This window comes from Leptinotarsa decemlineata, unplaced genomic scaffold, assembly GCF_025532065.1.
Source record: "Leptinotarsa decemlineata unplaced genomic scaffold, Ldec_3_MD MMD2_tig00026358_RagTag_RagTag, whole genome shotgun sequence".
Taxonomy (NCBI): Eukaryota; Metazoa; Arthropoda; class Insecta; order Coleoptera; family Chrysomelidae; genus Leptinotarsa; species Leptinotarsa decemlineata.
This window is the reverse complement of record NW_027412703.1, coordinates 8135650-8147948: the sequence shown is the minus strand read 5'-3', so window position 1 is coordinate 8147948 and position 12299 is coordinate 8135650. Positions and strand designations below refer to the sequence as shown.

Genomic DNA, 12299 nt, shown 5'->3' with positions numbered 1-12299 from the left:
TTTTCGCATTGTTCACCAGCGCTATTGGAAACACTACACAGGAAAAAGTCTGCTTTATCACACTCGTTATTACTATTAGTACTTGTCCAAGAACGCCACATTTTAAACAGATAACAAAAATTTTAAGTAATAATAACCGCACCAATATCGAATTTCAACACTAAAATCGCGATCAGTTCCTGAACTGAACATTGACGAAATAACAGCGATACACATCCCCACATTCTATTCGTCACCGTAACATGACTTCGAATTTAATTTTACGACTCTTCAGCTAATCATAAAACTCGGCTACGTTAAAAATGTTAAAATTGCCGGAATTGTCGAAATTCTTTTTCGCCCTGTATTTTCGAAACAAAGCACCTTATCAAAATCATTAAAGGACAAAATATCCTTAGAAGAGTCCAAGGAATAGTCCCTTAATTTTTCGAGGCATGTTCAATAAACACCCTGTATATTGTGTTGTTTCAAAAGTTTTGACCGTTTCAGTGTCATGTGTTTTTATGGTCTGTTCTTCTTTGTTTTCGCGCCACCAAAACGATTATTTTTTAATAGAGTCGTCACGTGTGATGAAAAGTGGATCCTCTAAGACAATGATTCTCAAAGTGGTCCAGATAGACCCCCAGGGGTTCAAGAGAGACTTGACGAGGGTCTACGTTCCTCCCTCTCATTAAAATTAGGACTATTTTGTGATTGTCAATGTAGTGTAGTGTAGTGTAGTGTAGAGGTTACGCTATTAATGTTCAATTTTAATTACATTACGACGGAGTAGTAGTATATTAATTACATATTTAAATAAATAACACAAGAAAATATGCTATTTCCTATTTTAACCACACCGGATGAGGACTCTTCTTGTGGTGTAGTAAAGTTGGATGAAATCACTTTTTTGATTGAACAACTTCACATTTTTTTCACATCCACTTACAGCACAATCAATTAATTATTCAACCAATCAATTCTCACTTTTTATTCGAAAACTGTTAATTCGTGATTGGAACGCAGCCGCAAGGAAAATTTCCATTCACATTTTTTTGTCGTGTTTTGGGAATATGATAGAAATATAGCTGCAGGGGGTCCACCGGTATCGGCAAAATTTTGAAGGGGTCTATGTTAAAATATTTGGAACCTCTTTCCAAACGCGAGAACCAACCAAAAAAGACCTTGGTTGCCGTATGATGGTCAGCGGCTGATGTGATTCACACTAAGTTTCTGCAACTGGTCCAAACCATCACAACAGAGTCCAATTCAATTGTGAGAAAATCGACGAAATGTACCGAAAATTGCGTCAGTAGCAACCGGCACCGGTCAACAGAAGATTTCCAATACTGCTCCACGACAACGCCTTTCCGCACGTTTCACAAATCACGGGTCGAAAGTTAAACGAATTGGGCGTCGAAGTTCTGCCTCATCCGCCATACTCCCCAGACCTCTCGCCAACGAACTAACGTCTTTTTGAACACTTCGATAACTTTGTCACCGGTAGAAGTTTCGCCAATCAGGACCAAGTAAAAGCGGTCTTCGTCGACTTCATCGAATCCCCAGCACACAATTTTCATACTGACGAAATTAATCGACTTGTGTTAAGTTGGCAAAAGTGCACTGATTCAAATGGCGCTTATTTCGATCTAATTTAATAAGTGTTTCCTGAAATATGTATTACAGTTCAGAGTAGACTCATAAAAACGGACAAAACTTTTGAAGCAACCTAATATCTTTCTACTAGGCTACAAGTAGTGCCGCAGACTAGTAATTTGGTTTTGCTAGAATTAATTCTAAGGTTGTACTTAGGCCTCTTACAAATTTGATGAGCTCTAGCTCGTCATTTCTTTTTAGATTGACATTAACTACGTCATTGGACTGAAATGATACAATTTTATATCTAAGTACATATGCTAATAATAGTAATGCCTTCAAATTGAAACTAAATCGCAATATCAACGATCAAAAAAGAACTAGGATCGATCTCTGAGGCACCTCAAGTTCAAGGATCTCACAACTTGATTTGTTCCAAGATCCCTTCTGTGGCGTAGACAAATTTCCAAATTTAAAATTCAACTCGTGAGCTCTGACAACAAATATCCATTGCTCTAACAATATCCAAATAAAATATTACTTTTCATATGACTAGTATGATGAATAGGTTTAATTTAGACATATTAATTTTTTGCATGTACTTAAAGACCACATAGATTAATAAAATATTGTAGCATTATTTTCTGGAATGTGCAGCATAGTATTCATATACTTACGGTAAATCACCGTAAATCCTACAAAAGCTAATACTAGTAAATTGAACCTGTGCAGTGTTTATATTCCTCCAGGTCCTAACTTCTCCAAATCACTAACTATTTTCTGCGCTAAGCTTGCTGACATTGTCAATAATAACGCCAACGACACCTTCGTCATTTGTGGGGATTTTAATCTTTCGAATATCATACATGGCATCCAGACAACGTGAACAAAAAGTGTATCCAATGAACTTTACTGATGTGAATTCTAATATTTTCATTGAATCAATATGTTATTGCGGTCTTTCTCAAATCAGTTCCTATGTAAATTCGTCCAATAATACTCTAGATTTAGTTCTAAATAATAATTTTGCAATTAATAATCTGACTTTCTCCCTTACGCCACTGGTCCCTGAGGATGAGAGACACTACACACTACACAATAGAATTCGATATAAAATTATTACATTTACCTGCTTCAATCAGCCCTATATGTCAAGAAAAGCCTTCTTATAACTTTAACAAAGCTGACTTTGTCTCAATCCGCAGGGAACTTGGAGCATTTGATTGGGATCGCGAATTTTTTCCGTTAAACACTGAGGACAGTGTTTCTAAAATGTACTCTATCGTAGATATAATTGTAACAAAATATGTACCGAAATATGCTAAACATAACATCTATATCTAATAACTGTAATAACTGTTCATAACACGATATTGCATATCATTTATAACAATCAAATCATTTATTGTCCCGTTTAATATTCTACTGAAAATCAAAATATAAATTCACAAAATTGGTGGCGCGCTATTAGCTATAGCTAATTGAAATATGTAAACTCATCTATTACTAGGTTTACATTTCAGAAATACTACATTTTTTAATTTAACAGCACAATAGTGCAGAATAGAAAAGTTTTCTCTGAATTTTTTTCAATTCATCAGAATATTTTGACAACATTTATCTAAGAAATAAAAGCAATAGTGCGTGACCTAAGCAAACTTACGCTTTTTTTGCATTTCAATTATTATTGTGTATTGTGACACTTAACGACATCTAGTGGCGAGTAGTGGTACTATGTACTATCTTTTTCAGCTACCCGCTAGATGGCATTAGGCGTAATTAAATATTTGGAATTACTGCGTTGGTTCGAGAAAGTTCTGATTCTAGCTAGTGTATTCCGATCACCTCGAGATGGCAGTAATAATTGCATATAAAAAGGCTAGCGGCGCAACTGCAAGTTAGTCTGCGTAAGAAAGGCGAAGGAATCGAAACTGTCTATTGTGAAATAAAGTAACACCTGTCAATAAAAGTATTTTCATTTGACTCATTGTTTTTATGTGTGATTTGTTAGTATGGAAAAGAAGCGAAAAATCGACAGTGGATGCAGAACGTTCCAAGAAAAATAGAACTTTCAGTATTTTGTGATTGAGTCCAGTAATAAGGCGCTATGTTCAATTCGTAATGAAACCATAGCTGTTCTCAAAGAGTATAACATAAAACGACACTATGAATCGAAACATCTTCAAAGTTACTTCAAGTATACAGGAAGTTTGCGGAAGGAAAAATTTGAAGCTTTGAAACGCGGACTCAAATCGCAGCAATCTTTGTTCACCAAAGCGAATACTGAACAAGAGTCTGCAACTAGCGCCAGCTTTCGTGTGGCTCTTGAAATCGAAAAACGTGGCAAACCATTCACCGATGGAGAAATGATAAAAGAATGCTTGATTGCAGTAGCCAAAGAAATATGCCCCAAAAAGTTTAATTTATTTAAAAGTGTCAGTTTGTCAGCAAACACCGTGGCTCGGAGGGTGCAAGACATCGCAGAAAATATATCATCTCAACTGTCTGACAAAAATGGACATCATGAGTGGTTTTTTCTAGCATTTGATGAGTCAACGGATGTGTCAGATACTGCTCAGGTGTTGATTTTTATTCGCGGAGTAGATAAAAGCTATGAAGTGTATGAAGAACTTCTTGATATTGATAGTATTCACGGCACGACAACCGGGGCAGATATTTTTAAGGGAGTTGAAAATGCCATTAATAAAAAGAACCTTCGATGGAGAAATTTGAAATCTATAACAACTAATAGAGGCAAAAATATGTATGGTAAAAATAAAGGAGTGGTTGCACTTGTGTCAAAGGCTGTAGAAAATGATGGTGGTTCAAAACCATCAGTTTTACATTGCATCATTCATCAACAGTCCTTGTGCCGAAAATGTTTGAATATGTCTGAAGTTCTAAAACCAGTCATATCAGTTGTTAACTTCATCAGATCCACTGGGCTGAATCACCGACAATTCCGCGAGTTTATTCAACAGATTGGAGAAAATTATTTACCATATCATACTGCCGTACGCTGGCTTAGTTGCGGAAAAGTCTTTAAGCGCTTTTTTGAACTTCGAGCAGAGATCGATTTTTTTTAATGAGAAACAGCGCCCTTTTGCCGATTTAGAAAATAGTGAATGGATGTGGAAGTTAGCCTTCTATGTCGATTTGACAAATCGACATAGAATCGACAAAACGAACTGAATTTGAGATTGCTAGGAAAAAAACAGCTTCTTCCTGATTCATACACCAATATCCAATCCTTCAGGCAGAAAATAATACTATTTCAATCGCAATTACGTAAAAAATGTTTCACATATTTTGAAACATGTGAAATATTCAGCCACACTACAGAGACTGAATTTCCCGTCAATTTTGCAATCGACACTTTGAGTGTTTTGAAGATAAATTTTGATACTCGTTTTTCAAATTTTGATGTCATTGCGAATGAAATTAAGCTTTTTCAAAATCCTTTTGATTCCGACATTGAAACCCTGGCTCCGGAAGTCCAAATGGAAATTACTGATTTACGGTGCAGTGATATGCTTAAGAACAAATATCAAAATTCATCTTTGTTGGAATTTTATAAGAGTTTTCCACTGGAACAATTTGATAATTTGCATAAATTTGCTCGTGGGTTGTTTTCTGTTTTTGGTACAACTTACTTGTGTGAGAAAACGTTTTCCAAGATGAAGTATACATAGAATGTTTACAGATCTAAATTAACCGATGAGCATCTTAAATCTCTTTTAATAATTGGTACAAGTAAAATTGATCCATAACTACAAAGTATTGTCGTTGGAAAATCACAATTACATAAATCTCATTAGTGTTTTTGTTTTACTGTGATTCATTTCAATTATTTGTTAGTATATGCTTAAACTTAGATATTTGAGTTAAGTTTTCTTTGTCATCATTTCTGTCGTTAAGTTTTACCTTGCAAGTAAATAAAACCGAGTAATTATCATTCTGTGTTTTCTTCTTCAACTTATCACAGCATTAGTAACAACAATTAGGTAATCATTGGCTGTCGCGAGCCAGATTGATGACAGTAAATCATTGGCTGTCGCGGGCCGGATTGATGACACTGGCGGGCCGGATTTGGCCCGCGGGCCGTAGTTTGGAGACCCCTGATCAAGATGAATAAACATCTGAAGAAGCCAGACACTCGTGCTGGCGAAACGTTAGGACGCAGTTCCAAACTACTGTGGCCTTCAAACCCGATTGTAGATAGTAACACTGAAAACATAGAAAGTTTCAATTTTCATTTGCTTTCTTCCTTTCTTTGGAAGATTCCCACATTTTTTGTATACAGATTGAGTGCTTCATCTTGTGAAATGTTATCCAGATTGGTGCCAAAAAAGAAATAAAATAAGTGTCTTATTCGGAAACATCGATGTCCGCCATTGAATGACATTGTTCCATGTAAGCGAAATTTTACCTCTTTCATAAACTATATCGTGTAGCAATCATGCAAAAGAGCACCAATGACACACCAATTGCCTTTTTCTTTCTCACAAAAGTTTAGAATGAAATTAATGAAGAAGAGGCAGACATAGCAGTGAGTGTTCTGTGACTTATCCAAGTAATTTGACTGTGTAAGTCACGGAATTCTGCTGGGCAAACTCGAATACTATGGTTTTATAGGAATCAGCCAGCAATGGTTCAAATCTAATCATCTCTCTCGAACAGAGGCAACTCAAAGCGGTGTGCCACAGAGTTCAGTGATTGGTCCCACACTGTTCCTACTTTATATAAATGATCTCACAAAACTTAATATATCTGGGATCAGGAAAATATACATTGTTCGCCGATGATACCACACCATATTTTGGCATAATGATGATGAGCACTTATTACATTACAAGTACAAGTAGACATTGAAAAAATCAAAACCTGGTGTGACGTGCTTGATTGTCTTCATTGCTACTAAGTCTAATATATTACCATTCCACTATGAGCTTTCTGTCCTGAGCTTAGGCAAAACATTGAAAATGTTTCCTCTGCCAGATTTCTAGGATTTCACATTGATAATAAATTAAAATTTAACGACCATGTCACGAAAAAAATTGTCATCTGGATGCTAAGCCATTAAGATATTATCACATGATTTGGGTTTTACAGCTGCTGAACCAACTTATTTTACTCTTATTGAAGCCCACCTAGTCTATGGCAGAGCCTTCTGAGGAGTGTGCAACAAACAACTCTTACATATGGTGCAAGTAGTGCTAAAAAGAGCTATAAGGGCTCTCTATTAAGTAAAAATGAGTGATTTGTGCAGGGACTTTTTAAAAAATAATAGAATCCTCACAGTTATTTCAATCTTTATTTTAGAAACCACTTGCCTAATAAACTAGAATTGTAAGAAATATATTAGTGCCCTCATGTCATAACACGCAATCATCAGAAAAATTGAGATTACTTCAACCTCTACCAAAAAAAACAATCTTGTTAAGGAATATCTCATTTATGATGGACTAAAAATGTATAATTGCTCACCACTAAGCTTAAGGGATATTGAATCATTAGGATTGTTTGAAAAACATGATAAAGAACTTCTATTCACTCATCCATTCTTCAATATGTAGGAATTTTTTAGTGGTGAACATTTTTGTTGCAATTAAAATACGCTTGTCTCCTCATTTGGTTTGATTTTCATGTTTTCATCATGTGGCTGTACCTACTTATTCATTTTACTAGTCTATATCAATACCATTTTGTTTTTACTTTTTCAACTTGTTTTACCTATACAATGACTTTGTCGATAAGAACAGTTTCTTCTGACATTAAAGCATATTTGATTGATTGATTCAATTCCATAAGGAATGTTTGAGTACAAACTGAAAATAAAGTGTTTTTTGTATAATTCAATGTTCATATGGAAGTAGTTGTTTCAAAAGTATTTTTTTTCCTGTAATTCAATGTTTATATGAAAATAGTTGTTTTGAGAGGGCTTTCTCTTCCAGTTTGTGTCTGAAATTACTTTTTTGTATGATCCACATATCTTTGTTGAGAGTTTATTTTGTAATTATTTGCTTTCTTTGTTTCTTCGAAAGATTCCCACATTTTTTTATATAAAGATGGAGAAGTATTAAGCCAAAACCTTTCTTGTCCAAATTTTATTTTCTCCTAAAAATATATCCCTTGATGAAATCCCTTGATGAAAATCCAGTCAAATATCAATGTAATATTACTACAAAATATGGGATTTATCCAAAAATGTGTTCTGCCAAGTGATAACTCAACCCTGTTAAAATCAGTTTTTTCGTTAACCAGTTCTCGCCAACCTAAGAATGACAACTTTCAGAAGTGTAAACCTGTGCAAGCTAAGGAATAAGGAGGTTTCAACTTTTAACATGAGATTCCTAGCAATTTAAAAGTATTTCTTTAAATCTTATTCTAGACATTCTCTTATTAATTTTCACAACACTACCTCAGTTTTGTTCATGCAAAATTTGTATGCAATATGTTTTTATAATAAGTAGATATCGAAGAATTATGTCAGAATTAATTGTGAAAAAAAATAACACATAAATCTTTGTAATGTATATCCTTAAACTACAATTATATAAATACTTCTATGTACAACATGACAATTCAGTTAACCTCTTCAAATGTGTGATTCACTGGAAAACTAGCTAAATATTCTAAACTTGGAACACACATTCGTGAATGAGTTTTCATTATGTGATACCAATTAGTGATCATATTCTTATCTTTACAATGAAAATATGACCCCCATATACTCGAACATAAAAACTGTTCATCTGGATGCCACTTTTCAGCAAACCCGTGAGTCCTTTCTGCTTCCAACTCTTCACATACAGCGACAGTATCAACTTTGGAATGAACATTTGGAGTATAGATATCTTGAACCAAATTATCGCCTATATACAGAATTTTAGGATCCTCCAAGTACGAAACTTTCTTCATGAATATTTTCAGATCGTTCCAGTTCCCGTGAGTGTAAATACCTCCTACTTGTAAATCCTCCAAAGCCACAGGACCTGTTTCATGCAAACCATCCAAACCGATAAAATCCCTTTTCATTGTGAAAAACCCTGGTTTCTTGGAGTAACAAACAACAATATCAAAATAATCTCTCCAATTAGCACCTAACGTATTAGATGCTGTCAGTGAAGCAAAATCTACATGTGCTCCAGTGATGAGAAATAAGCGCTTTCCATTATTCTTCAATGTCTGTAGCCAATTAATCAAATTCTCACTACACTTGTAGTAATAATTTTCAGGATTCTTCTTGACTTCAGGAAAGTACTCGCCAATATTCTTCTTGAAATGATCTCTATTAAACATATAAATTAAAGAATCGAGAAGGTCTGGCCAAATTTCATAAACTTTTTTATTTCCACCATTAGCGTCCAAAGAATCAACTGCTCTAGCGAATGCTAAACTTATAACTATATCAAAGTAGTCTAATAATGTTCTCATTCTCTCAGAGTACGGACCATTCCATGTTTGGAGAGGATCTTCCACAAACAAATCGGTTGCTTTCCAGTGACGATTTGGGTAATATCTCAAAATTTCTTCATCGCTCAACCACTTGGTTCCATGTGTTGCTTGAAGAATTTTGCCATCAGGAGATATTCTGATCAGATTTCCATTTTCGTCATCCACTATCAGCCCCTTCATAATGAAATTATGATCTAGAGGTTGCAACAAAAATTTGTCTGAGTAACCTTTCTTCTTAACCAAATAATTTGAAACTATGCTGTACTCCATTTCTATCATATTTCCTACTTTGTATCGAGCTAGTGTATTATCCAAATCAAATCCTATACAATCATAGTCAGTAAAACTGAATTTTGACGTCCCTCTCATCCTGTGTCCGTAATTTGAATGGGATATACTTGAGAATAGCCTACTTTCATTAGCAATTCTAATTTTATTTTGATATAGAATAATTTTCCATATTTTGATTGGAAATGATTTAAAATTATGAAGGGAAGAAAACATATCAACATCACATTCACTTTCTTCTTCTTCTTCTTTCTTCGTCGCATTGTGTTGCGTTCGAATATTCCGCTCCATAGAGAAAACGCATATATTGTCTCGGTTTTAAAATATTTTAATTTGAATATGAACATTACCCCCGACAAAATTGTGAAAATTACTTGAAATAATGAATAAAACTCCAATTGAAAATTTCTATGTTTTTTACCACTTTCAATTGTAACTAACGTTACTGCAGTTTCCTCCTATATGGAAATTCTCCAACTCATACAATAAACAGAGTTATTGTTAGGAATCACGTGTTAGAAATCACACGTTAAAAGGTAAGACATCGTTAATCCTTAGCTCGCACAAGTTTCTCAACTTCTGAGAGTTGTCGTTCGTATGGGGGCGACAGCTGACTAACAGAAAAACAGATTAAAACAGATTGAGTGTAGTTTGGTGTTACTTTGGAGCATTGAAATATTTAAAAACGCCTTGTGTTGTCACTGAAATGGAAAAATATGGGGCATTTCATTCCTAATTCAAGTCGCCAGAAAAAGTTCAATTTGTATGTGTACTTAAAAGCATTTATATGTTTCTCGTTCTTGTTTGTTCCCAGCTTTTTTCCTTAACTGGTGACCTAAAAAGGTTCTCCAAGTTTCAACTCTTAAGACTATGACTGACCAAAGTTGATGTGTTATTTTAGTTGACTGGTGACCGCCGATTGTTGAGGTGAACGCTTTTTGTGATTTTTAAGGAAGATTATCAAAACAGATTATCAAAACAAAAGCAAAAGCTGACGTCGTCATATTACACATGTCACTAGCGTTAATATTCAGGATTTAAATTATGCTGTATGAGTTGGCCAATTATATATTTTTTGAAACAACGGCTGAGACGAAAATTGACACAGAGACATGAAACAAGCACTATGAGGTCTAAATACTATGGCCCCAATGCTACTAATGTGGATAACACGCTACTTGCGCGCTATAACATACTTGCAAACGTTGATACCAATTCAAGTTTCTTGATCCATACTTTGTAGGACTAGCATTAGGGCCAACCTGTGGAGCCGGCCGTAGGCAAAAACATTTCACTTCAACGCGCATGAATGTTCATATAGAGCAGTCTTTCTCAAAGTGGAGGCCTATAGGGGGGCAGTAAAGGGCACAGAGAGGATTGAGGGGCGTTGAAGCGGTTTAGGGGGGCGATGACTAATTTAAAAATGTTTTTTTTTGCTTTCAACACAAACTTTACCGCTCCTTTACGCTTAACGCGCTTTTCTTCGTGTAACGCCATCTAGGTGACTAGCAGTAACTATTTCCTGTCCGATAGTTGTCAAACTATACAATAGACGGCGGTAAGCTTCAATGTGAAGCGAGAAGTTTCTATTCTCCATTCTCGAAAGTGCTAGGGCCGCCCGCTGCCTCATATTAAAGCGCGCGCGCCATCCAGCCAGTAATGTCATTCGACGATATTGCGAAAACAAGTGAATTTAGTTAGCGACTAGCTAGGTAAACGTAAACGTGAGGTGGTGAATAGTGTGAGTGGTGTCATTAGCAAGTTTTTAAAACTCAATTCTTTACTTCGGTATTTTTGAAGACAAAATTATGTCTGAAGCAAAAAAGAAGAATCGGCAGTATAGCGCAGAATATATAAAATATGAATTTATTGAAAATCCCACAAATCCATCTTCGCCTATGTGCCTTCTTTGTCAAAAAACATTTTCGAATGAAGTGATGAAACCCTCAAGGCTACAAGATCATTTGAAAAAAATGCATTCAGATAAAAAAGACAAAAGTGTGACTTATTTTCAAGAACTGGAAAAGAAATACTCAGCTCAGCCAACTGTGTCAAAACTTTTTTCAGCGGTTTCTAAGCATGACGACGACGGACTCCAAGCTTCCTACAATATCTCCTTGCTAATTGCTCAAACAGGTAACCTTAATTGCTTAAACTATTGGAGAGGATTTAATTTTACCGGCAATAAAAGAAGTAATAACTACTGTGCTCCATGAACCAGCGGCAGATATTATCCGAAAAATTCCTTTGAGCAATAGTTCCGTGCAAAAATGAATTGATGAGATGGCTGAAAACATCGAAGAGTCATTGTGCAATCATCTGAAGACTTCTAAATTCTCAATTCAGTTAGATGAGTCCACTTTACCAACCAATGAAGCATTGTTGTTGTCATACCTGAGGTTTTTAAAAATGAGAAAATATATCAAGAACTACTATTTGCCAGAAATTTAGAGACGGATACAAAAGGAGAAACCATATATAATACACTGGAACAAATTTTGTGATGAGAATGAAATTCCACTGAAGAATATTATATCAGCTGCTACGGATGCCGCTCCGGCTATGACAGGACGTCAAAAAGGCTTCATAGCGTACTTGAAAAATGAAATTCCAGGTGTGCTCGCTATATATTGCGTCATTCATAAGCAACATTTAGTTACGAAAAATGTAAGTGAGCGCCTTTCTCAATCACTGCAAAAGCAGTCAATAAAATCCGAAACAGCTCTTTAAATGACAGATTATTTAATCAGCTTTGTGTTGCTAATGATGAAGATTTCAACCGATTGCTATTTCACACAGAAGTGCGTTGTTTATCAAGAGGTAACTGTCTGACTCGATTTTACAATCTATTTGACTCTGTAATAGAGTTCTTGAAAAACAAAGACAAAGAATTGCACGACAACCTCATCACTTCAAAGAATGATATTGCGTACTTGACAGACCTGTATAAATTATTTAATGATATCAATCTCCAACTT

At 35.2% G+C, this 12299-nt stretch overlaps 2 protein-coding genes across 2 annotated transcripts in view; both read right to left on the bottom strand.

Annotated features, from left to right (window-relative positions):
* GXIVsPLA2 (phospholipase A2 group XII) overlaps nucleotides 1–12299 on the bottom strand; it is a 47547-nt gene that overhangs the window by 23973 nt on the left and 11275 nt on the right. The gene's annotated exons all lie outside the window — the stretch shown is intronic.
* On the bottom strand, nucleotides 8088–9612 carry Nt5a (5' nucleotidase A). The gene has a single exon (XM_023169298.2). It carries the CDS (start codon nucleotides 9610–9612, stop codon nucleotides 8161–8163), a length of 1452 nt encoding a protein of 483 aa, XP_023025066.2. The 3' UTR covers nucleotides 8088–8160.

Bases quoted from the DNA above. Each gene is read 5' to 3' on its own strand.
- Nt5a (XM_023169298.2), bottom strand. From the start codon at position 9,612: ATGGAGCGGAATATTCGAACGCAACACAATGCGACGAAGAAAGAAGAA.